Below are 27,485 nucleotides of genomic sequence, written 5' to 3'. Positions count from 1 at the left end.
AGTGGGGTGGTGGGAAGAGGAAGGAATGGGGAGTAACTGCTAATGGGCATATGAGTCTCTTTTGGGAATCATTAGAATGTTCTAAATTAGATAGTGGTGATGGTTACACTCTGTGAATATACTAACAGCCACTGAATTGTACACTTTACAACACAGTCAATTTTATGTAGGGTAATTTACATCTTAATAAAACTGATAAACAGAAGTTCTGTTTGCTTTAAAATCAAGCTTGGGAAAAAGAAAATCAGAGAAGACCTTTCACTTAAAAATGATAGATTGCCTCAGTTAAAGATGAGAGCATCTACTTTTCCTCCTAATGCCCCAATAAAATGACAATAAAATAACTTTTAAAGGAATAAGTCTTCACAGATAAAAAGAAAAGCATAAAAAATGTCAGCAGAGAGATTCCAATACATGTACCTACGCACGTAGGCACACACACAGGCACTTCAGGCCAGTTGTTCTTACATGGAATGACTTTGCTCAGTCAGTTTCTCTTTCCCAAACTTGCATGACTTCACCTCCTACTTAATACTATCTCACAGAGTCAAAGGTCATCACATGAAAAATATATGGATACGTGTACTCTGCAAAGAAAATATCTGGTTATCAGGACCTATAATTTTAAAGGTCATGGGAAGTTATAAATACAAATAAGATGTTTTCCTGTCACATGGACCTAGATGGAAGCAGACCAGCTGGTTGTCCTGGTCCCACACTTCTGACTCGTGGCACCTTGGCAGATACGTACACACCAACCCTTTGCTTCTGGCCTGGGTTTAGGTCTTTATCTAGAAAAAAGAGAATAGTTTATATGTTTGGCATTGCTTATAGAAAACCTAAACGGTGCATAATGAAAACCCAAAGGGCTTAAACTGGAGTTTAATATAATCATTTTGTTTTTCATAGAAATAAAATTTTATGAGGACTGAATAATTTCAAAAGAAAAGATGCTTCTCAGTAAGAAGGAATGCCTAGAAAAGTAAATATATGCTTCCCAGGAAGCTCACTTTCTAAGGAATGACGATCACTAGAATATAATAATACCTGCATAGTAATTTAAAATTTGCAAGGTAAAACCACTCAGTTTGAGGTTTCAAACAATATATATGGTATTCTGGTGGCCTAGATAAAAGATAAGCTTAACTCCAAGTTATCTCCAAGTGAGTTACAGGAAAAATAGAACTCAAGTCTCTGGTGGCCTACACCAGCTCATTAAACTCTCCTTTTTTACAATTGGCTATTGTACTGATTAAAATGATTAATTAAGGTGATTTAAGTAAAACAGTTGCTGTCTAAATTCTATATTGAATGCTCATAAGCTAAAATTCACAGGTATTTAACTCTCACATATTGTTTGCATAGCTGCCATTATTAAAATTCTATTCCATTTAAAATCAGACATGGGGGGGCTGGGGTTGTAGCTCAGTTGGTACAGCATTTGCCTTGCAACTGTGAGGCACTGGGTTCAATCCTCAGCACCACATTTAAAAAAAAATTAAATGTATTGTATCTGTCTACAACTAAAAAATTTACAAAAATAAAAAAAAATAATAAAATCAGGCATGGGAAGTATAAAAAGCAAGGGACATTTTTCACTTAAAGAGATGGCTTGATCATATGCATTTATCTAATCTTCCCAAGACTCCATTAAAATGATACTATAATATTTTAAAAGTATAAGCACCCAAGGATAGAAACACAAAACAGAAAATGTGAAATAGATGATTCCAGAGACATAGGAAAGTTGAAAGTGTACACCAGGAACTGAAAACAAACTGCTTCAAGGCCTTCCAGGCTCAGAGACCCCTTCAACACCCCCTGCATCCAGCAAGCATGCTCTCGGGAAGGAGGGCTGAGGCTCAGTCTCTGGAAATGGCAAAGGATCTTTGGACAGTTCAGATAGGTAAGGACACAGATAAAAATGTGAGCATCAGTGAATGTCAGCTAAGAAATAATAAACCCATCAGCAAGCACAGAACACTCTCTCCTCCCACTCCTGCTCTGGAGTAACTTATCTGTTAAATAAAAAATATGTTCACATACTGACACCTGGGGGTACCCACTGAAGCAGCTAGATTCCTGGCTCTACCCTCTAAATCTAAAGTGAAGCGAGGCAGTAGATAAACCCCAGTCTCTACTGACAAAATGTTATTCTTAAATTTAGACAGTCAAGAATCACTGTACATTTGAGTTAAAGGGACACAAAAGGAAAACCTAGAAAAAATCTAAAGACAGGAAAAAGAGAAACAACAGCAATAACAAGAAATCCTTGTTATTATCCTTAGAAAAATAAAACTAGAATGCTATAAACCAAGAACAGACTGCTTTGAAAAAGCAATAGAAAATAAGAATGTTCTGGATATTAAAAACATGAAAGGTAAAATTTTTTTTAAAAAGCACCTTGAAAATATATTTGAGGAAGTTTCATAAACAGCTGAATTAAAAGACAGATATAAGACATTTAAAGGTACTGTAATATAGGAAAGATGATACAAGAAAAATTTTCAGCAAAAGATATTTTCCAAATTGAAGAATTCATTTGGTGGTCAGCAGAATGGATTGAAGGAAAATAAATAAATAAAAAGACTCCAGGAAATAGCAGGTTCAAGAAAGGAGACTGGTGAGGGAAAGCTCAAGAAGACACCGGCCACACACCCAGAGGGAGTTCAAGTAAAACAGTCCCCATGAAGAATCTCTCCAAAAATAAAGAATTGATACATTATGTGAAATTTTTGAATAGCAAAAAGTTAATGGTGGACTTGGTGGAGCAGCTTGGAAAAAACCTGTAGAGAGGTTTAATAGAAAACTATGGGAATTAAGAAAAATAAAAAGACAAATAAATATAAGCACCACAAAATACATCTTATTATCTCATACATGAACACATTCTTGCATAGCCATGGCAAGTTGAACATTAATTATGAATTTGACTAAAACTATGTCATAACAATACTGGATGAAATTGTTTGAAATAAATGACAAATTTAATCACTAATTCCATATATTTCATAAGCAAAAGCTATGAAATAATGTCACATTATTAAATGAAAGCAACTACCAAAAGTGATAGCTAACCCCATTTAAAACTAATTTTTGGGCTGGAGTCGTGGCTCAGTGGCAGAGCACTTGCCTGGCATATGTGAGGCACTGGGTTCGATCCTCAGCACCACATACCAATAAATAAATTTTTAAAATAAATAAATAAATAAAACTAATTTTCTCTGGAAAAGTCAGAAAAGACAGAGAGGTCTGCCAAAGGGTAGGGTAATGGTCTCCTGGTGTTCTTTATGTCTTCCTATTTTATTTTATTCTTGTTTATAAAGACATACGCATTTATTTGCTAATTTTATGTGCATTTTGTTATTGTTGTTGTTTTGGGTTGTTTGTATTTTTGAGACAAGGTCTCACTATGTTGTCCAGGCTGGTCTCAAACTAGTGGGCTCAAATGATCCTCTTGCCTCAGTCTCCCAAGTAGCTGTGACTATAGGCACATGTGTCATGATGCCTGGCTGAATATATTTTAAATAAAGAACAATATTTTCATTGAAGATGATAAATTTTATTTAGGGTAATAAAATGACTTAGGAATATACCACGTTAGGATTTGATTAATAATTTTTCTGGAAGCTTACCAAGTTCAATTACATACACCTCCTAGCACACATGCACACTACACTCACTATTCTAATCATATGCCTGTGATTGTCCTTCCTCACACAGTCCTTGCTACCTGAAGAGCATACCATCTGCAGGCCCCACTCAAACACTACTTTCTCTTCCTTAACCCCTCTGATCATCTGACTTAGGAATGATTATTTTTTCTCTCTCTTTTAATTTCACTTTATTCTGTACATCTTGTGTATATGTTGTATTTCATAACAAAACTGTAAACTTATTGGCAGGACAGTGTCCTCATTTTATTATGTGAGCAATAAAGTGTCAAATCTAATGCCTTCACCCCAACTGGACAACTGATTAACAATTTATTAATTCAATATAAAAAACATTCCTTTGCTATACATAACATGCAACATATATTTACAGGTTTAAATTTTCATTAGAATTATATAGAATATAACAAAATTACTGATAGTTGGTAGTAAATCCAAAAATATTCCCAAAGAATTTATGAAAAGTTTAGTCCATCTTGTGTTATTCACTAGCTCAACCAACAATCAGAAGTTCAATTAATTTGGACAAAAATTTTGGAAACTTCATCTTAACTCCAAATGGAAACCCATTTATCCTTCTCCTTCCTCTTTCCCAATCACTGAGCAGCTAAGTGCTAATTACTCTGTACTGTTTTGTGGAAAGTAGTTAGAATAGACAAAAGGTAAAGAGGCCAATTTCAAGTTTGAAAGTGAAAAAAAATGGAAGAACCATATTAAATGATTGTCTTCTCATAACCAAGAAATCAAGGGCAGGGAGTGGGAGCTGAGCATGAGGGGGGACAGAAGGGTTCCTAAAGAAGACAGCATTAGAAATGTACTGCGATGGATCTTCCTCCTAAGCATTGACCTTCATTGTACTCATCTATTCGCTGAGCTTCTCATCAGCGACCCCCAGTAAACTTCCCTCTTGACTTCCATTACTTTCATAAGGGAGCAATTGTATTTCCCTTTTTTTTCAATAAAAACAGCTGGACCTCAGAGACAGAAAATTAGTAAAGCCCTCACAAGAAGATCATATCCTTCCAACAGCATCTGAATCGTCGGGCTAAGTCCCAATTCCTCTGGAAGTAGGAAGGTGCATTAGTCAACCACAGGAAGTTCCTAGAAAGTTGTAGACTGTTTCTTTACTTCAGGACAAAAGATCGGGTTGGACAGGCTATTGAATTTTAAACTGCTACCACTCCTTCTAAGGGCTCTCTATTCTAGGAACGATGGAAAAGATGTGAATCACTGAAGACAAAAGAACACCATTTGCTTCAGATCTCGCCAAAGCACAAGTTTGTTGGGAGCTCTCCCTGGTGCAACTAAAACGCTGCCTCAAAAGCACCTTCTGATTTATTGGTATCCATGCCCAAGTCGGACACACAGTCCTTTTCCACGAGGGACCTCCTGGTTCCATGTACCTTCCCTAGGAGAGGGACAACACTTTCCTCACTACTTTTCAAGTCAATTAAGCTCAAAACCTTAGGGTTATCTTTGACTCCTTTCTTACTCTCATTATCTATTTCTCAGCCACCATATTCTGTTCATGGTTTTTTCCCTAACATCTCTGGCAACCTTCTTTTAATATCGCATTACTAGTTTCTATTTGAAATGATGAGGAAAATTTTGGAAATGTGTAATGGATGTACAACACTGCCAAGGTTCTTCATGCCACTGAATCATGCATTAAAAATGGTTAAAATGGGGGATGTAGCTTAGTGATAGGGCACTTGCCTGGCATGCCCAAGGACCTTGGTTTGATCCTCAGAAACACACACACACACACACATATATATATATATATATATATATATACACACACACACACACAGTAAATGTTATGTTATATATGTTTTTACAATTTTTTAGAAAATCTCACTGCCAACCATTTAAGTGAATCAGGTCCTTAGGACCACCATCGAGATATTTCTACTGGTTTTCTATTTGTTCCCCCTGTACCTCTCCATTCAACCAGCACTGTCTAAAATATTCAATGGTATGACTTATTTCTTCAAGTAATTTACTATTTATAGATAAACAGTAGTGCCTTCACCTAATATTCAAGACTTTATACCTTTTGGTCTCAACCTGCCTTTTCAATCCTATATTTTGTTAATCTTCCACTGCCATGGGTAACTGATTATAGGAGAAAATTCTGTCTTACAATGCTTTTGCTCATGCCCTTCCGTCACCTAAAAAGATTTTCCTCTATTCAAGTTAAGTTCATGTACCCCACTTCTACTTTTTCCACAAAGTATTCTCTGACCACCATAATCCAGGATCATATTACTCTTCCCTTCTTAGTTACCACTGACTGTATGTTCTTATCATTCACTTGAGGCACTGAAGAACATATCTACTTCCTCAAACTGCACACCCCTTAAAATAAGGATCTTGAATCTTTAATCTTTTATTTGTATTATCCAGTGTCTAGGTAGAAGTTAACAAAAACAATATCAATAGACTGATGTGATTCCAGTCATCAACAACCATGACTATCCAGTTATGAGATAGAAATATTTTCCTTTATATTTGCATAGGTTCAGCTTGACATGGCTGCAGCCATCTTAACTACTGCCAGATCCTGGTCAGTTTTTGCTGCATAGTTTCCCTGGAAATTATAAACAGACAAAACCATTAGAATGGTATGGGAAGCTTTACAACCTGACCCTGGTTTCAGGAACGTGGCTGACTCTCAAGATCCTTCAGAGTCTCACTTAAATGAGTTGTCCAAGCCAGATCCCTGACAGAAACAAAGATTCTGCCAAAAGTCAACTGTAGAAGGAAAAGACATACTTAATCTTTTTTTTTTTTTTTTTTTTTTTGCTACCAGGTATTGAACCTAGGGGTACTTAACCACTGAACCACATTCCCCAGCCCTTTTTTGTATTTTATTAGAGTCAGGGTCTCGCTGAGTTACTGAGGTCATCTTTGAACTTGTGATCCTCTTGCCTCAGCCTTTTGAGCCAGTGGGACTACAGGCATGTGTCACCGTGCCCGGCATAAAGGACCCACTTAGTCTTGCTGCTGCCCAGGAAGGCACTTCTGTCAGTAAGTGCCCAACCAACTGCACTCTATTCCATTTGGCCTCTTTTCTTAGGTCTCATGGCATCTTGGAGCTGGTTCTCATACACTGGCACCAGGTTGTTCTGGAACAATTACAGAAGATTTTCAATAGGGAGCATTCAAATAAAAGATTTCCAGTTAATCCTAAATTAAATGAATCCTACCCTACAATGTTTTTATTGCTTACAATTCATACCTATTTCCAAGACACACCTGACATGATAAAACATAAAAAGTTCATACACTGCTGACTTGCTAAAATAAAGATAAAAGATCAAAAGTCATGGAATATGCCACTCAGATCATTACACGGCAAACTTCAATTTAAGAAGGTGAATTGCTGCAATGAGAGATAAGCTTACATGACAAAAGGAAAGGATCATCACTGAAGGTCCTTTAGAGTCTCTTAAATGTGAATTGTCCATACCAGGCCTCTGACAGAAACACACACTCTGGTAGAAGTCAACCATAGACAAAAGTCTATTAGAAGTCCTGGTATGCAGGTATATTGATTTGCTAATTTAAAACGATATGATCTCAAAGCTTCAGATACCAGGCAAGTCCAAAGCTGTTTATCTGTAATAAAAACAAATGAACCCAAATAGTTTTACCCCACACAGAGGACTGAAGGAGATCTATAAGATGGTGAACAGTAGGGGCGTTCACAGGCAGCATCCAAACTATTGTCAGTTTGCAGGTTGGGTTTGGCTTAAATGTGTGAAAAAAAAAACCCACTTATTTTTGGCTCCAGAATTCCATCTTACAAATAATGGAAGAGAGGAGTTGGATCACCAGAGACTGCATAAAAAGACAATCTTTATTCACTATACTCTTCCTCTTCTCATTCTCCTATAACTGGGTCTCATCCCCAATCCAGAACCATTCCTGACCCCAGCCTCTGTTCCTTTCTATAGCTCAAGATGATAGTAAAATCTTCAATCATCTGGCCCTTCTTTGAGTCTTATATTTTGTGGGACTCCTGTGTGTGATTATAATTAAAATGGTTGTCTTCCTTCAAAGGATAGAATGTTCATCTCGTCCCTATACTTGCTTTTATATACATAATCAACATTTTTTTTAACAGTGCCAGGGTTTGAATTCTGGGGCACTCTAACCACTGTGGTCCATCCCCAGCCTTTTTATTGTTGAGACAGGGTTTCAGTAAGTTGCCAAGACTGACTTCACACCTATAATCCTCCTGCTTGAGCCTCCAGAGTCACTTGGATTACAAGTGTGCCATTGCACCTGGCTACACAATCTACAGTTTGGATACCTAGGAACCATATAATTAAGAAGAAGAAAACTTACAGAGAAGATCTACATTATAAAAAAATTATAACTATAAATTATATCCAAAATACTAAAGCAATGCATGCTTGTCAGATGAAAACTATTCTAGGACGTATGATAAATGCTTTTGAAATTCCTGTGATTTTTGAATATAGAGTAATTCAGAATACTACTGAATAATATTAAGAATACTAAAGATACTTGATTACTAAACATTTTGTATCAATTGTTTAAAAATGATTTTCAAAACTTTGTCTTAAAACTTCTCGCCCCTGTGACCTGAGTTACTTCCTTGAAATGCTCATATGTATAAACATGAAAACGTTCAGTTTCCAATTAACAAGTTGTAAACACATGTTACTTAACAAATGCCACTTGCTGAGAAAGTTTAAAAGCACTGTAGAAAACCAGAACAAATTGTTCCATAACTTTTGCTTTAATATTTTATCACTATTTTCAATAGGATACAATTGTATTTAATAATTTTATGTATGATTGTATCATGCCTTTTTTAGAAAAATAGTCATTTTTTTGGAAACACGAAGTATCTAAGATTACAAACAAAATAATTTGGGGTAGAGAGAGTAGATGGGAGGGGAGGGGAGGGGAGGGGGGATAGTAGAGGATAGGAAAGGCAGCAGAACACAACAGACACTAGTATGGCAGTATGTAAAAAAGTGGATGTGTAACCGATGTGATTCTGCAATCTGTATAAGGGGTAAAAATGGGAGTTCATAACCCACTTGAATCAAATGTATGAAATATGATATGTCAAGAACTATGTAATGTTTTGAACAACTAATAATAAAAATTTAAAAAAATAATTTAAGAAATGGGATCTTTCCAATTGTGTTACTGTTATGGACTGAACTGTGTTGCCCAAATTCATGTTAAAGGTCTTCAGGACTTCAGAATGTGACTATGATTGGGAACTTTAAAACAGGCAATTAAGGTTAAATGAAGTCATATGAGTAAGCCCCTGATGTAGTAAGACTGATAGATATCCTTTTAAGAAGAAGAAACATCAGGAAACCAAGCACATAGAGGAAAGGCATGTGAGGCTATAGTGCGAAGATGGCGCACTGGCAGGAAAAATGGTGGAATGAGATGGACATCATTATCCTAGGTACACATTTGACTACACATATGGTGGAACTCTATATCATGTACAACCAGAGAAATGAAAAGTTGTGATCCATTTGTGTACAATGAATTGAAATGCATTCTGCTGTCAAAATACCTAATTAGAACAAATTTAAAAAATTTAAAAAGAATATCAAAGAAGGAGGAGGGGGAGGCGGTGGCAGTGGCCGCCGCCGCCCCTGCCACCCCTTACTGGAAGCCAAGGAGAGAGACCTTGCTAGAAACCCACCCTGTAGACATCTTGATCTTGCACTTCCAACTTCCAGAACTGTGAGAAAATAAATTTCTGATGCTGAAGTCACCCAGTCTGTGGAATTTTGTTATTGGAGACCTAGAAACTGATGCAATCACTCTTGGTTTGAGGTCCCCAAAGCTAACAATAAACATTGTGATTGGCCTACCTATTCTAAGCAGGTACATAGAACTTGTTAAGGTGAGACCAAAAACAGATCTGGTAAGCCATGGGCCATCATCTACCTCAAGGATATTTAAGCAGAAACTTGAAACTTTAAATCTGGAGTTAAAGATTAGAGAGTAGTGATTTAAAAGGAGAGTAGTTAGATAAAATGTTCCTTCTTCTTTTCCCCAGCCAAGTGAGGGGTATCAGAACACTATCTGGGGAGTGTGAAGATTCAAACTCCTGAAAGAATCTGGGATAACTGAAGGAGGCTAAGGCAGAGAAGCTGGCTGACCAGGGGTGTCCTAGGGGGGCAGCACAAAGAGGCAGGGCTCTGCCCTAGGACCAAACTGACCTCCATTTCAAGAACTTGGCAAAAATGGGCGTGTGTTTCTGGAGGACCAGATGGAACTTTGAAGGAAAGGAGAGAACATGGGTAATCTTCTAAGAGGTCTACCTAAAGGTCACCACTGGAAGCCAGGAGCTGTGGAGTGGTGTGAAGGGGCCAGGCAAGGAAGCATTTCCAACACTAGAAGGTTGGAGAGCTAAGATGTGCCTCCCTCCCTAGTGACTAGCTGGACGGCTCAACGGTCACTTTTACCTAAGGTATTAGTCAGTTTTCCATCACTATAATGAACTATCTGACACAGGCTCCTTAAGGATTAAAGGGATGTTCATTCTGGCTCATAGTTTTAGATTCAAGTCCATAGTAGGGTGGCCCCGTCGGTTTGGGCCTTTGACAAGAGTAGCACATCATGGCAAGAGAATGCATCATAGCCGGGTATGGTGGTGCACGCCTGTAATCCCAACAACTCAGGAGGCTGAGACAGGAGGATCACAGATTCAAAGCCAGCCTCAGCAACAGCGAGGCACTAAGCAACTCAGTGAGACCCTAACTCTAAATAAAATACAAAATAGGGCTGGGGTGGTGGCTCAGTGGTAGAGCACTCATGTAGCATGTGTGAGGCACTGGATTTGATCCTCAGCACCACTGGATTTGATCCTCAGCACCACTATTATCTTCTATTTGTTTGTTTTTATTTCTGCCTTTTCTCCTCCTCCTCCCTCCCCTTGGTTTGGCCTCACTTCTTAAGGGTCCACACACACCTCCCAATACCACTACCCTGGAGAACCAAACCTTTACATATGGACCTTTTGGGGTCACTCTTCAAAATCATAGCTCTTATTATTTGAAATGGTCCTCTATGGGATGCAATGTTTCTGGCACCTTCCTATTCAGCTACCTGGCCTTCTCACTTATCCCAACCTTTGGTATGCTACACCTGAACTGTCATACCACTGCTTTAAAGGAATTTAAGTAGCATCCTTCTTAATCTGGCAACTAACACTCTCACAAGTACATTTTCCCCTTTCCACTCGAATTGGGCAAAAATAAGGAAATAAATAGCTTTTCAAAGGTCAATTATTTTGCTTATTGTATAGAGGAGGGAAATATGGTAATGATTATGCCTATAATTGTTACACTTAGGGTAGTTCTTTTATTTAAGAATCACTTTGCAGTGCAATCAAAACTCACTTTTTGCTCCACCAAACAAATGCAATTTTCTTAGAACTCACTTTTGCTTATGTGAAAAAACAAGTACATCAGTGAGCTTCCAATGTCCAAGGTCACTAGCAGGCTACCTTGTAATCCATTAATATTTTGTAAACAGATTTTTGACATCTTATTCTCATTTCTTCTATGGAAGTTACTAGTCAGAAAAAAATTTCTTTGGCCCCAAAGCATCAGGGCTTTTTGATATTATGTTACTGAAGTATTCATTTGCTAACAGCCCAGAAATTCCACTTAATAATTGCATTTCATAATCAGTTTACATGTATGTCCAATAGGAGATGAGGGCTTGTCATCAAATAGCAAGATAGACATATGGAAAGACCACAAACATCCAAAAGCTTATTTTAATATTTGCAGTTTAAATATTTAAAGGCATAGTTTTTACTGAAACACAAAGTTGTTTTAACTCCTAAGAGAATGTCCTAACCCTTAAAGAGCTGGATGAAGCGTGGATGCAGCGCAGAAGGGATGACGCCCTCCGGCAGCTCCCGCAGGAAGAGCTTCAGCAAGCTGGCGGCTGCGCACACGTCGCCCAACTCCTGCAGCTCCACGCGCGCCCCGCTCTCAAACTGCTGCCGCAGTCGGTCCACCACCTTCACATTCCCGTTCACTCTGAAAAGGCCTTCCTGGGTGAGTCCTGCAACAGCAAAGCGGGCCCAGGAAATAAATGAGTTTCTTGCAAACAAGTCTAAAATCGAAAGAAGAGTAAAAACAGAAATGAATAAATCTTAGCATAGGATTCTCGGAATACTATAATTATCAACCATGGGAAGATTTTCATGTTTTATAAAAAATGCTTTCATAGGATAAAAAAGTTTTCAAATCTACTGCAAGTCGAAAAGATCATGCATGATTGTTATAAGAACTGACCTCTAAAAATAAGGCCCTGCCATATAAAGAGAACAGAATGTATTATACAAAAAAATTTAATTTATATCATTTATCCAGTACATAACTGAAACGTACTTTGCATTCCAACAGCAGCTTTGTATTCATGAATATTTTTTAAAATGACAAGTTAGAAAATTCTGAAAAACATGTGATTATTTTTGTAATAATTTAATAAGCAGTATTTCTTTAGTATTCACTAAATTTAAAATGTAAGGCTCTATGGGTCTATCAAGTGGTCTAAGACAGGATCCTTTCTTCAGACAGTTGGTGAAGATATCAGGTCTGTCTCTCTTTCACCTTCTGCCCTGTGATGTTGATGCAGAAAGGCTCTAGTCAGTTGGCAGCCTCCAGAACTGGAGCAGAGGAGTTTCTGTCCATTATAAATAACCCAGGTATTCTATTTTAATAGCACAAAATGGACAAAGAAAGTGTCCCTCATTTTCTAATTCGATACTCTTATGTTTCCTTCCCGCCTTCCTGCTTTCCTTTCCCTCCCTCCCTCCCTCCCTTCCTTCCTTCCTTCCTTCCTTCCAGAGGTCTCAAAAAGATTGCCATAGTTTGGATGTTGAATGAGCCCTAATGTGCTTTGTGTTCAAGGTTTGGTCACCAGAAGGCAGTATTGGGAGGTGTTTGGACCTTTAGGGGCTGGGGTTTCGTGGGAGGTCCTTAGGTCACAGGGGATATCACCTCAAAAGGGATGATGGGACCCCGGTGATGAGGTGAGTCATTTACCCTGCTACATTCTCCTGCCATGTTGTGCTACTTCATCAGCGGCCCAAAGCCATGGGGCTGCTTGATCTTAGACTGGAAACTCTAAAACCATGAGCCCCCAAACCCTTTCACTCTCTCTCTTTGTTTTGTTAATACCAAGGATTGAATGTGGGGGCACTGAACCACTGAGCCACACCTCCAGCCCTTTTTTACTTTTTATTTTGAGACAGGGTCTTGCTAAGTTTCTGAAGCTATCTTTGAACTCGTGATCCTTCTGCCTCAGCCTCCCAAGCCACTGGAATTACATACATGTACCACCACACCAGCAAAACCCTTTTTCTCTTTATATTTGCCTCAGTTACAGAAGGCTGACTAATACAAGGATTCAGGAACAAAAGTTTGATCTGTCCCATGACAAATAAGAAAAAAAATGAATTAAGCCACTGAGACAGGAAGGCATAAAGAAATTTAGAAAGATGAAAATGTGGGGGAACTTAGATCAAATAATGATGGGGCAATAAAACAGAATAGGATAGCACTTAAGAGTGTCAAGTCAAAGAGTGACAATCTGATCACTGGAGCATTAAATAGGGGAAAAGACACAATAAAATCAGGGTTTAAGGATGATTTTGCTGGCGAACAAGCAGAGAATAGTGAGACAGAGAACTGGCCTTGGGAGGGCTACCGCCTCCTGCTGCAAGGCAATAAAACAGACTGTGGGGGAAATAGAAGTGGAGGAGAGATTAAATGTGCTTTGGTAACTTGGTACAAAGGAATTAATGGGGACAGGGAGAACTGAAAGGTAACTCCATGGTTTGAAAACCAGAGATTCCAGGGAAAGGGCTGTAAAAGATACGGTGGAGCAAGGAAATAAGGACTTCCAGTTCAGTGTAGGCAAGTACATCAGAGTGGCAGAGGATTAAGGGTATCAGAAACAATTGTTTTTAGAAAGAGCAGCCCAAGATTAAAGGCATAAAAATAGGAAAAGAAGAACTTAAATTATCACTATTTGCAGATGATATGATTCTATACCTAGCAGACCCAAAAGGCTCTACAAAGAAACTATTAGAGCTAATAAATGAATTCAGCAAAGTGGCAGGATATAAAATCAACACGCATAAATCAAAGGCATTCCTGTATATCAGCGACAAATCCTCTGAAATGTAAATGAGGACAACCACTCCATTCAAAATATCTTCAAAAAAAATAAATTACTTGGGAATCAACCTAACAAAAGAGGTGAAAGACTTATACAATGAAAACTACAGAACCCTAAAGAGAGAAATAGAAGAAGATCTTAGAAGATGGAAAAATATACCCTGTTCATGGATAGGCAGAACTAACATCATCAAAATGGTGATATTACCAAAAGTTCTCTATAGGTTTAATGCAATGCCAATCAAAATCCCAACGGCATTTCTTGTAGAAATAGAGAAAGCAATCATGAAATTCATATGGAAAAATAAAAGACCCAGAATAGCAAAAGCAATGCTAAGCAGGAAGTGTGAATCAGGCGGTATAGCAATACCAGACTTCAAACTATACTACAGAGCAATAGTAACAAAAACAGCATGGTACTGGTACCAAAACAGGCGGGTGGACCAATGGTACAGAATAGAGGACACAGAAACCAATCCACAAAACTACAACTATCTTATATTTGATAAAGGGGCTAAAAGCATGCAATGGAGGAAGGATAGCATCTTCAACAAATGGTGCTGGGAAAACTGGAAATCCATATGCAACAAAATGAAACTGAATCCCTTTCTCTCGCCATGCACAAAAGTCAATTCAAAATGGATCAAGGAGCTTGATATCAAATCAGAGACACGCCGTCTGATAGAAGAAAAAGTTGGCTACGATCTACATTCAGTGGGGTCGGGCTCCAAATTCCTCAATAGGACACCCATAGCACAAAGGTTAATAACTAGAATCAACAAATGGGACTTACTCAAACTAAAAAGTTTTTTCTCAGCAAAAGAAACAATAAGAGAGGTAAATAGGGAGCCTACACCCTGGGAACAAATCTTTACTCTTCACACTTCAGATAGAGCCCTAATATCCAGGGTATACAAAGAACTCCAAAAATTAGACAATAAGAGAACAAACAACCCAATCAACAAATGGGCCAAGGACCTGAACAGACACTTCTCAGAGGAGGACATACAGTCAATCAACAAGTACATGAAAAAATGCTCACCATCTCTAGCTGTCAGAGAAATGCAAATCAAAACCACCCTAAGATACCATCTCACTCCAGTAAGATTGGCAGCCATTATGAAGTCAAACAACAACAAGTGCTGGCGAGGCTGTGGGGAAAAGGGTACTCTTGTACATTGCTGGTGGGACTGCAGATTGGTGCAGCCAATTTGGAAAGCAGTATGGAGATTTCTTGGAAAGCTGGGAATGGAGCCACCATTTGACCCAGCTATTCCCCTTCTTGGTCTATTCCCTAAAGACCTAAAAAGAGCATGCTACAGGGACACTGCTACATCGATGTTCATAGCACCACAATTCACAATAGCAAGACTGTGGAACCAACCTAGATGCCCTTCAATAGACGAATGGATAAAAAAAATGTGGCATTTATACACAATGGAGTATTACTCTGCATTAAAAAATGACAAAATCATAGAATTTGCAGGGAAATGGATGGCATTAGAGCAGATTATGCTAAGTGAAGCTAGCCAATCCCTAAAAAACAAATGCCAAATGTCTTCTTTGATATAAGGAGAGTAACTAAGATCAGAGTAGGGACGAAGAGCAGGAGAAGAAGATTAACATTTAACAGGGATGAGAGGTGGGAGGGAAAGGGAGAGAGAAGGGAAATTGCATGGTAATGGAAGGAGACCCTCAGGGTTATACAGTGGAGGGGGTAGAGAGAGAGGAGGGGAGGGGAGGGGAGAGGTGGGGAGGGGGGATGGTGGAGGATGGGAAAGGTAGCGGAGCACAACAGACACTAGTATGGCAATATGTAAATCAATGGATGTGTAACTGATGTGATTCTGCAATCTGTGTATGGGGTGAAGGTGGGAGTTCATAACCCACTTGAATCAAAGTGTGGAATATGATATGTCAAGAAATTTGTAATGTTTTGAACAGCCAACAATAAAAATTAAAAAAAAAAAAAGAAAAGAAAGAGCAGGCCAAGGACATTACTCAACCATCTTCTAGAGTCTGATGGCCCATTTAGCAAAGACAGAAGCATTGAAGGCCATGAGCAGTATCATTTACATCAGTCCTCCTTTCTTTCTTTTACTTGCTAATCACACTGCTCTTTTTTAAAGCAAAAGAGCATACATTAAAGCATAAATTTTAATTTATAATTTTATAAAAAACTTTATGAACCCTTTAATTCAACAAATATTTAATGAGCAGCTGATACCATGTTAAATACTGAAATAGGAAAGACATTCAGTCATTGCCATGACCTTTATGGAGTCTGCAGTCTGGTAAACGTTTGTGCTTAACATAGAATATATCTATATCTCTGTCTGTCTGTCTACCTGTCTGTCTACCTAAATCTTGGCTGTGAAGAACAGCAAGATCAAAAATTGTCATGAATTTTAGCTTCAATTCTGACAAAACTGTGAAACCAGGAATGATACTAAAAACATTTGGATCTGAGATGGCTGAATAAAGGTGCCCAGCACACAACTGCACAGAGGGAAAAAACCAGGGCAACAGAGGAAAGCGGTATTTCTAGGAAAGTGACTGAAGGAGAACTCTGGGAATCAGCAAGGAAGTGAAGGGATCCCTAAATGGCATGCAGAGTTGGAAAGGCAACCAAGACAAATGAACAAATCCCAGTCCATGTTAGGGGTCTTGGGACACAGACTCCAGACTGTCAAGAAAAGATGAGCAAGAAGGTGCCAGCAACTCTAATCACAGCAGCAGATCAGCAGCTCTAACTGCAGGAGAATTCCATGGTTTTCAAAGGCTTCAAGTCCAGTTTGGAAAGCTGACTGGCTTAAGAGCAACTGCTACGTTCCAAAGAAGGAACTCGCTTTGGGCCTCTCCCAATCCCCAGAACCCAAGCTGCTAGGGTTGTAATTGCCATCTTGCCTTACGGGCTGGCAATTACAAAAGCCTTGGTTCTCTAAACACCTCATAGGGTAGGAAGTCAGTCCCCTTAGCATTCTGAAGTTGCAGGGACACTGGCTGCCATAGCCACAAGCCCAAGTCCTGCCCGCATTTGCCCCACAGAAACTAGGAAAGGGGCCACAAGTGTCTTGGGACTGGGCTACCTGGTGCAAAGCCCTGGCTTCACCTATTCTGTGTATCAGGAGCTGAGAAAGGTCCAAGAAGCATCCTGCAGCTTCAGAAACTTGGCTACCAGCAGTCCCATCTCTGGACACCACTCCACTCACCCCATGGGAACATGTAGAGTCTACATCCCAGCTAATGGCCTTAGGATTACAGCTATAGCTGGCATCTTGTACTTGTCCCTTGGGACCAAGGTACCATAAAGGTCCCACAACTCCATAAATGTGGCTAATAGTATTACAAAACCCAGCATCAACCTTAATCACCTCATGAGACTTAGAAAGTCCCCTTTGTGTCCCACAACCTAGAGCTAATGGTTACCAGTGCCAGAGACTCCAGCATTATCTGTTTTCATCCTATGGGACATGGGGAAGGTTCCATTCCATTCCTGTGGCTCCAGAACTCTGGCTGTGGAGTCATAGGTCCGGAGCTCTCCTTCCTCCAGATCCTAGGTAAGGTCTCCTTCATATCCTGTGGCTCAAGAACCATAAATGCTGGTGCTCAAACATTAATGTCATTTGTGCTTTTCCAAGGGGCCTGAAGACAATCTTCTCCACATCCTATACCATGGAGACCATGGTACTTTTCACCATAAGCCCTGGAGACATCAGAGCTTGATTTTGTGGAGCCTGAAGACACACACATTTGGAAGCCTATGTCTACTGCAAAGTCATAAGCCACTACAGTCTAGACTACTGAGACACCCATAAACACTACTAACATTAATCAAAAATGAAGTTATTACACAGAAACTACATTTTTGAGCTCACTTATAATCAAAGCCAAAGTACCTACCCAACTGACAACTTACAGCCCATCCAAATCAAAAACTGTTTCCTGTGAAAACTATTCCATGAAACTGAGGGAGGCAACTACAAATCCATCAGCCGATTAATCCATTTACAAGGGTAGAGCCTTTATGGTCTAATCATTTTCCCAAAGTCCCACCCCTGAATGTTGCTGCAATGATGACCAAGCCTTCAACATGGGAGTCTTGGGGAACATTCTAGATCCAAACCATAACACAGACTGTCATACCAGATGCTCAGACACTGATGTAGAGACACAAGAAACATAAAATAAATGTTCAAGGGAAAACAATAATTCTCCAGAAATAAGTCCCAATTTGAAGAAAATCTGTAAAATGCCTGAAAAGAAATAAAAAATAATGATCCTAAGAAAACACAGTGAGACATAAAAGAGTACAGATAGACAATATAAAGAAATTGGAAAAACAATTCAGGATATAAAGGAGAAATTCACCAAAGAGACAGAAATCATAAAAAGAAAGGAACAATAAGAAATCTTGGTATTAAAGATGTCAGTGAAATAAAAAAAAAAAAAAAGAAAAACCACAACAGACAAATAAGCAGTAGAATTTTTGAACCTGACAACAGTTCTTCTGAATTAACTCAGTGAAACAAAAGAAAGGAAGGTTAAAAGAAATGTACAAAGTCCATGAATCTTATGGAATATTCTAAGCAAACATATTTGCATTACAAGAATTCCAAAGGTGAAAAAATGAGGGAAAAGCACCCAACACCTGTTTAACAAACTAATAGCTAAAAACTTCCTGAATTTTCAAAGAGATATGGATATCCAGATAGAAGAAGCTCAAAAGATCCTAACTAAATTCAACCCAGACAAACCTTCACCAAGACAAACGATCATAAGAAAGTATTGTGAACAATTATATGGTCACATACTGTAGTATAATCAGAAAGTCAAATATTGAAAAGAAAGACAGAATCTTTAAAAACAGCAAGGGAAAGCATCAAGTCACATATAAGGAAATACCCAACAGATTTCAAAGTAGAAATTGTAAAGGACAGAAGAGAATGGAAAGACAAACTGCCAACCTTTATCTAGGAAAACCATCCTTCAGAAATTAAGAAGAAATAAAGTCTTTTCATGAAATTAAGGGAATTCATCATCACCAGACCAACTCTACAAGAAATACTTAAGGGAGTCCTATACTAGAAACAACAACAACAACAACAAAATGATAAGATTTAACAAAAGCACTTGAATGTACAAACCCCACCAGAATAGATACAAAAATTAAAACCACATCTTAGCATAACTGAAAAACTACCAAATCACCAAAATAAATTATAAGAGAGATGGAAAGTTACAAAAGCATACAAAACAAACAAACAACAACAACAACAAAACCAAGCAGAAAACAATTAAATGACAGGAACAAGTTCATATCTATCTAAAATAACCTTGAATGTAAATAGATTAAATTCACCAATCAAAAGTCATAGAATGGCCAAATGGATTAAAAAAATAAAAGACTCAAGTACATGTTGCTTATAAGAAACTCACTTCACTGGTAAAAATATACATAGACTAAAGGTGACAGGTTGAAAATTGCACAATAAAACATGCAATTACAAGTCAAAAGCAAGCAAGAGTACTTAAACTCATATCAGACTGAACAGACTTTAAATTGAAAACTATGAAGAGACAGAGAAGGTCATTATATACTGATAAAAGAATCAATTCAGCAAGAAGATAAACAATTATAAATATATACGTCCTCAACATGAGACCCAATATAAAGCAATATTATTAGATCTAAAGGAAGAGATGGACTCCAATACAATAATATTAGGGATTTAACCAACAGACTTTCCACATTGGATATATCATCTAAACAGAAAATCAACAGAGAAACATCTGAGTTGAACCATACTATGGAGCAAAAGGACCTAAGAGACATGTACAGAACACTTCATTCAACAACAGGAGAATACATTATCTTTTCATCAGCACATGGTATAGCAAAAATAGTACTAACAGGAAAGTTTATAGAAATAAATACAGACATTAAGAAAAAGTCAAATATTTAAGACAAAGACAGAATCCTAAAAAATAGCAAAGGAAAAGCATCAAGTCACATATAAGGAAATACCCAGGAAGATCACAAGCAATCTAACAATGCACCTTAAAGTATTAGAAAAGCAAGAAGAAACCAACCCAAAATTATTAAAAGAAAAAAATAATAAAGCTCAGAGCATAAATAAGTAAAATTGAAATTTAAAAATTGCAAAGGATCAATGAAGCAGTTGATTTTTTTAAAGAATAAACAAATTTGACAGACATTTAGTTAGACTAACCAATAAAAAGAGAAAGAAGACCCAAATAAATAAACTAAAAGGAGACATTACAACTGATACTTCAGAAAACTAAAAGGAGACATTGCAACTGATACCACAGAAATACAAAGGATTATAAGAAAGTACTATGAACAATTATATGATCAGATACTATAAAACAAGAAGACATTGGATGAATTCCTGAACATGTATAGCCCACCAAAACTGAATCAAGAAGAAACAGAAAATCCAGACAATAATGAACAATAAGAATGGACAACAATTTAGTCTCCCATTTAAAAAAAAAACAATGTCCAGGACCAGATGACTTTACTGCTAAATTCTAAAAAACATTAAAGAAGAATTAATTCCAATTTCTTCTCTTAATGGAATGAATTCTGTCAAACTCTTTTTTGTTAGGCCAGCATTACCCTGATACTCAAATCAGACAAATACACAACAAAGAAAGAAAATTTTAGACCCCTATCTCTGATGAACAAAAATGCAAAAAATTCTCAATAAATTACTAGCAAACTGAATTTAACAGTGCAGCAAAGAGATTATATTCTGTGATCAAGTGGGATTCATCTCAGGGAAGCAAAAATAGTTCAAAACACAAAAATCAATAAATGTGATGCAATATGCAATATAAGAGAATAAAGGACAAAAACCGTTTGATAATTTCAATAGATACAGAAAAGTATTTGATAAGATTTCAACATCCTTTCAGGATAAAAACTCTCAACAAATAGGTATAGAAGGAACATACCTCAACATGATTTTATACCCAGAATAACCTTAACTCTTCATTAAGAAGCTGTTGGAACTATAACAAATTCAGTAAAGTAGCAGGATACAAATCAACACCCAAAAACCAGTTATATTTTTTGCACCAATAATGAGCTTACTGAAAAATAAATTAAGAAATAGCTACAAAAATATTTACAATAGGGCTGGAGCCTTAGCTCAGTGGCAGAGTGCCTGCCTAGCATGTGTGAGGCACTGGGTTCAATTCTCAGAACCATAAATAAATAAATAGATAAATTGAATAACAGTCTTATCAACAACTAAAAAATCTTGTTTAAAAATATTTACAATAATAAATTTAATTAAGGAAGTGAAAAGTCTCTACATGAAAATTATAACACCTGTGAAAATTATTGAGGACATGTAAAAAAAGGGAAAGATATCCCATGTTCATGGATTGAAATAATATTAAAATGATCATATTACCCAAAGCAACCTGCAGTTTCACTACAATTTCCATCAAAATACCAATGATTTTCTTCACAAAAATAGGGAAAAAATCAATCCTAAAATTCATATGAAACCATGAAAGGACCCCAAATAGCCAGAGTATAGGCATCACAATACTTGATTTCAAAATATACTACAAAATTGTAGCAACCAAAACAGCATGATAATGACATAAAAACAATAACATAGCCCAATGAAACAGAATAGAGAACCTAGAAATTAATCCATGCTCATCTAGCCAAATGATTTTTGACAAAAGCACCAAAAACATACAACAGCAGTGAAAGACAATTTCTTCAATAAATGGTGCTGACAAAAGTGGATATTCATATGTATAAAAACAAATTAGATCCTTTCCTATCATTATACACAACAATAAACTCAAAAGGGATCAAAGACTTAAATGTAAAATATGAAGCTTCAAGAAAACAAAAGGGTCATCAGGTGGGGTGGCACACACCTGTAATCCAAGTGTCTCAGGAGCTGAGGCAGGAGGATTGCAAGTTCAAAGATGATCTAAGTAATTAAGAGAGGCCCTAAACAACTTATCAAGACCCTGTATCAAAATGAAAAACTTAAAAAAGGGGCTGGGGATGTGACTCAGTGGTAAAGTACCCCTGGGTCAATCCCTGGTACCAAAAGAGAAAAAAAAAAAAAAAAACAAGGAAACACTTTAAGACATTAAGACATTGGTATAGGTAATGATTTTTTGGATAAAACCCAAAGGCACAGGCAATGAGAATAAAAATAGAAAAATGGGATTATATCAAACTAAGAAGTTTCTGCACAGCAAAGGAAATAATGAACAGAGTTAGCAGCTATAGAATGAGAGAAAATATTTGCAAACTATTAATTTGACAAGGGATTAATACCCAGAATATATAAGGAACTCAAAAGGCTGAACATGGGTGGGGGGGCAGGAAGCAAATAATCCGATTAAAATTTGGTTACAAATCTAAATAAGACATTTCTAAAAGGAGACATAAAATGGCCAACAAGTGTATGAAAAAAAAATTCAATCTCACTAATCACCAGAAAAATGCAAATTAAAACTTCAAGAACATATTCTCTCACCTGGTTATAAGAGCTATCATAAAAAAAGACAAAAAATAACAAACACTGGGGAGGATGTGGAGAAAGGGAAATTCTTATACACTGCTAGTAGAAATGTAAATTAGTACAGCTATTTTGGAAAACAGTCTGGAGATTCCTTAAGAAACTGAAAATAGAACTACCATATAATCCAGCAGTTCCACTATGGGATATATAGCCAAAGAAGATGAAATCATACAACAAAAAGATACTTAACATCTTGTGTTTATTGTAGCATTATTCAAAGAGCTAAAATACAGAGTCAACCTGGGTGCCTGTCAGTGGATGCATGGGTAAAGAAAATGTGATATATGAATACAGAAGGGAATACTGAGCCATAAAAGGAACGAAATCCTGTAATTTGCAGCAATGTGGATGGAACATGTTAAATGAAATAAGCCGGGCACAATAGAAACCAGGGGAGTACGGGGGTGGGGGGGTGAAGGGGGTGAGGGGGAATAGAAAGAAGCTAAACAAGGGGCACCAAAAACAGTCAGAAAGAATTAGTTCTGGTTTCTCTTAGCACAGTACAGTAACTATTGGTTAAAGCTATGGTAAATTTCAAAATGACTAGAAGAGCACAAAATTCCCAGCATATGAAAATGATTCATGGAGATGGAAATACTACCCTGATTTATTACTAAACACTGTATATATGTATTAAATTACCAAAATATAACCTATAAAGATAGGCAGATATTGTATCTACTAATTTATTTAGACAGGGTGTGTGTGTGTGTGTGTGTGTGTGTGTGTGTGTGTGTTAGTCCCAGCTTATTGGGAAGCTAAGTTAAGAGGACTGCTTGAGCCCAGGACTTTGCTGTCAGCCTGGACAACATAGCAAGACAACCAGTGTGGCCTGAGCACCATCTAATCAGAAGACCTACTAATCAGTATGTGTGGTAGGTGGCCAGCTTCTAAAATAGTCTGCAGAATCCCCATACCTCTTGGTAACACACCCAAATGTAATCCCCTCCACCTGAGTATGGGCTGGACTTAGTATCCAGCTTCTAACAACAGAATACAGCATCTGAGATTAGGTTATAAAAGGCTGTGGCAATACACCTTGCTTGTCCTCCCCCACCACTGGCTTGCTCACTGATGAAGCTGCTGCTTTTTAATTTGCTACCCTGTGAAAAGGTCACAGGCAAGGAACTAAGGGTGTGCTCTGTCCAACAACCAGTACTGGAGACCCTCCGGTCAACAGCCCACTGGTAACTGAATCTTGCCAACAACCTTATGAATGAGTCTGGAAGGGAATATTCCCGTTGGTTCCTGATATGACTATGGCCTTGACAAACACCATCCTCAGAGCCTTGTAAGGGACCTTGAGACAGACGACACAGCTTACTTAACCCTGACTGTATTCTTGACCCACAGAACTTGTGAGATAACATTATTGTTTTAATCTATGTTTTGAGGTAATTTGTTATGCAATGACATATAATAATAGGATATTCCATTCTTCTAGGTTCTGCAGAATATCAGGCACTATGAAAATATTTCAGTATAGTCTTTCAAAGCCTCTAAGGTCTGTTTCCTCTATACTACAAAGGTGCACCTTTAGCTTCAGAAACATTCCAAGACCAAGCAGCTAACACCCAATAAAGCGGTGTCCCATTCCAGTCAAAGCCCAGTTGCTAGAAATCTATACTTGTGTCTTACTTCTCCCATATTCACTCAGCTCCTAAGCCTAACTTTGTTTTCTGTTGTTTTGGCCCAGCAAATGACCTTTGGATCTGGTTTTGCATTTTTCTAGCTTTGACTTTAGGTTTTGTATTCCAATGAGGTTTGTTTTTTGTTGTTTTAAAAGAAACCTTCCTGCAAATAAAAATACTTCCAGCAATTCCAAAATAACTACCCAGCTCCAAGGACTGTCTGTGGTCTTCAAGGCTCCTGATCCCACTAGACCATTCTGGCAGAGAGATAAGTCCAAACGGAAGTTATTGCTGTTAGTGCTTCTGAGCCATATAATTTTTTTTTCTGCCTCTATCCTGTTTCCACACATCACTCTATCCTCAGGAACATCTCTTGCCCAAAACAAATGATATTTAGTAATTTTCAAGCAAGGAAGTTTCCCTTGGACATTGACATATCCCGTTTTGGGAAACAGAATCCAGAGAGTTTTCAAAAACCCCTATAGGGTATATAATAAATGCAATATTATATGAGGATTACCAGACTACATAATTTTTAGATTTTCCTATTTTAAAATTTTAGGACTTTATGACTATAATGGAAATGTTTAGAAAAAGGAGATATTTAGATGGTTTTGTGAAGTAGAGTCAGTCCCATATATTTCAGAGGTCCTGTTATATTTTATTTTAGAGGATTTTACACAACTGAAACATTTATAATGGTATGAATATATCACTACTCCAGAAAATAGAATTTGCTTAATGGCACATTTTGGCCAGGAAATCATGACAATATGAAAGCTCATTCTGACACCTGGTGGTGACTGGAGAATACTGCAGTATTTGAAACAGTATAACAATTTTTCCACACCAGAGAGGAAAACCACACACACTGCCTGCAACATTAGTTGTTTTAAAATAGTTTAAAGATTGTATTCCTTATAAATTACATGTGGTTTTTAAAAAGAAAAAGTCCAAAGTCCATAGGCTGTAATAAAGGTGGTTTACGCCTGTAATCCCAGCAGTTTGGGAGGCTAAGGCAGGATGATAGGAAGTTCAAATCAGCCTCAGCAACGGTGAGGCACTAAGCAACTCAGTGAGGCCCTGTCTCTAAATAAAATACACAAAATAGGGCTGAGGATATGGCTCAGTAGTTGAGTGCTCCTGAGTTCAATCCCCAGTACCCCCCAAAATAAATAAAGTCCAAAGTCTGTTTAATGGCTTTGACATAGGCTATAATAAACTCTTTCTGCTCTAAAATACCTTAGTAAGAATCTTCCCTCATGTCAACTTGTTAATTGTCTTCATTTACATGAAACAATAAATTACTAAAATATATACCTATGATTAAATTACATGACCTATATCACCCCTGTATACCTATACTTGAAGACTGCCTACTGTATTGCAGGTAAACAATACATATTGTTGACTTGAAAACAGTTACAAAATAATTAAATAAAACAATCTGGAGTGTTTTACCCTCAAGCTCCATAGTACCCTTCAAACTTACACAGGCTCTCTGGTTTGTTATTATGATAGTTTCAAATACAAGAAAAGGCTTCTGGTTGTCTCCATTGTAATTAACTCTTCAGTCTTTCAAAATGTAGGTGCCAGCTATAACCCAGCTTGACTAGTCAAGATTCCGAGTCAGTAAATATGGGTGTTGCCAATGCATGTGCATTTTGAAAGACACAACTAGTGATTCTACTTCATGTCCTTGATTAAGAATGACTGATTTAAGCTACTAAAACCTTAAGCTTACTTAAATGCAAACTAAAGCATATTCTATCATACTCTGTTAAAGTATAACTAAGAGTATGATAAGGAGGGATAAATGAATAGCAATCACTAATTCAAATTTTGCCAAAGTTCTCATACATTGATGGTATGAATGTGAACTGGGTTCACCTCCCATCAAATTGATAACAAATGCACATATCCTTCAATCCAGTAGTCCATTTCTGGGAAATAAGTCTATTGATATATGTACTTGAAATGACACATGTTGAAGGTTAATCATGGAATCATTGTTTATAAACAACAAAAGACTGTAAACAAGTCAATGCCCATCTGTATGAAACTGTGTAAAAAAATGATATGTACATATAGTGAAACAATGTGCAGGGGAAATGAATTAAAAATGAGTAAAGCTCTTTATACAATATTAAATAATCTCCAAAATAAACTGCTAAATGATTTTTTTTTAAATATGTGAGTTTGTTGGGTGTGGTGGTGCACACCTGTAATCCCAGCAGTTCAGGAAGCTAAAGCAGGAGGGTCACAAGTTCAGCCTCAGCAACATAGCAAGGCCCTTAGTCAACTTAGTGAGAACCTGTCTCAAAATAAAAAATAAAAAAAGGCTGGGGATGTGGTTCAGTGATTAAGCACCCCTGGTTCAATCCCTGGTACCAAAAAAAAAAAGTAAATAAATAAAAAGTGTGAGTACATGCTATATGTGTGTCCAAGATAAAATGCTTAAATATGCATGAAATATCATTTTAAGAAGTTCCCAGAAGCTAATGTAGTAACATTATTATGAGGAGAGGAAATGAAGGTCAGGAGACAGGATCTGAAGGGTCTTTTTACAATATACTCTATATTTTGAATCACCTGAGTTTAATGACTATGCAAAATCATGCATATAGTCGTCCCTTGGTATTTATGGGATATTGGTTTCAGGACCCCTATGGATATCAAAACTATAGATGCATGCTTATATAAAATGGTGTAGTATTTACATATAACCTACACACATGCTTCTGTATATTTTAAATCATCTCTAGATTACTTATAATACCTAATATGATGTAAATGATGTGTAATTAGCTGTTATACTGTATTGATAGGGGAACAATTACAAGAAAAAATTTTGTACATGTTCAGTAGAGACACAATTTTATTTTCACATATTTTTAATCCAAGGTTGTTTGTGAATATAATATTTTAAAAATGAAAAATGAAAAATAATTTTAAATGATACATTCAATCAAGGTGAAAAGAATATTGATTATGCAAAAATCAAAATATTATTTTAGGGTTGGGGATGTTACTTTGTGGTAGTGTGCTTGCTTAGCACACAGGAAGTTCTGGGTTTGATTCACAGTACCTAAAACAATTTTTAGTTAGTCACATTTGGGCATCCAAATGAATAGTGAACAACCCCATAACAGATTAAATGAATTATCCAGAGTTTCATTTGTATCAGAATCAGTGGGATGCAACTTCACTCAACACTGAGTATGTAAATGAGTCCTGTCAAAGCTGTCCTGACACTTGGCTTCAAGATTTTGTAGGTCAAATTCTCATGTCCTTGCAGAGGCATTCGAATAAGTCTGCAGTTGTTTTCTGAGAATCTGGCCCTTCTGAAGCTTATTCTTCTTCAAAAATAAGGAGATA

The 27,485-nt window shown here is 37.2% G+C and overlaps 1 protein-coding gene across 6 annotated transcripts in view; it reads right to left on the bottom strand.

Moving 5' to 3' along the window:
• The window catches only part of Fam13a (family with sequence similarity 13 member A), a 362,563-nt gene that overhangs the window by 278,399 nt on the left and 56,679 nt on the right, over positions 1 to 27,485 (bottom strand). For all 6 annotated transcript variants that reach the window (XM_046459235.2, XM_046459236.2, XM_046459234.2 and 3 more), the window contains exon 3: positions 11,556 to 11,765. In XM_046459235.2, coding sequence (XP_046315191.1) covers positions 11,556 to 11,765 — 210 coding nt within the window. The remainder of the gene's footprint in view (positions 1 to 11,555; positions 11,766 to 27,485) is intronic.

This window comes from Marmota monax, unplaced genomic scaffold, assembly GCF_021218885.2.
Source record: "Marmota monax isolate L192 unplaced genomic scaffold, Marmota_monax_Labrador192_F-V1.1 WCK01_AAM20220418_F8-fsc00002, whole genome shotgun sequence".
Lineage (NCBI taxonomy): Eukaryota > Metazoa > Chordata > Mammalia > Rodentia > Sciuridae > Marmota > Marmota monax.
This window is presented reverse-complemented; position numbering and strand designations above follow the sequence as displayed.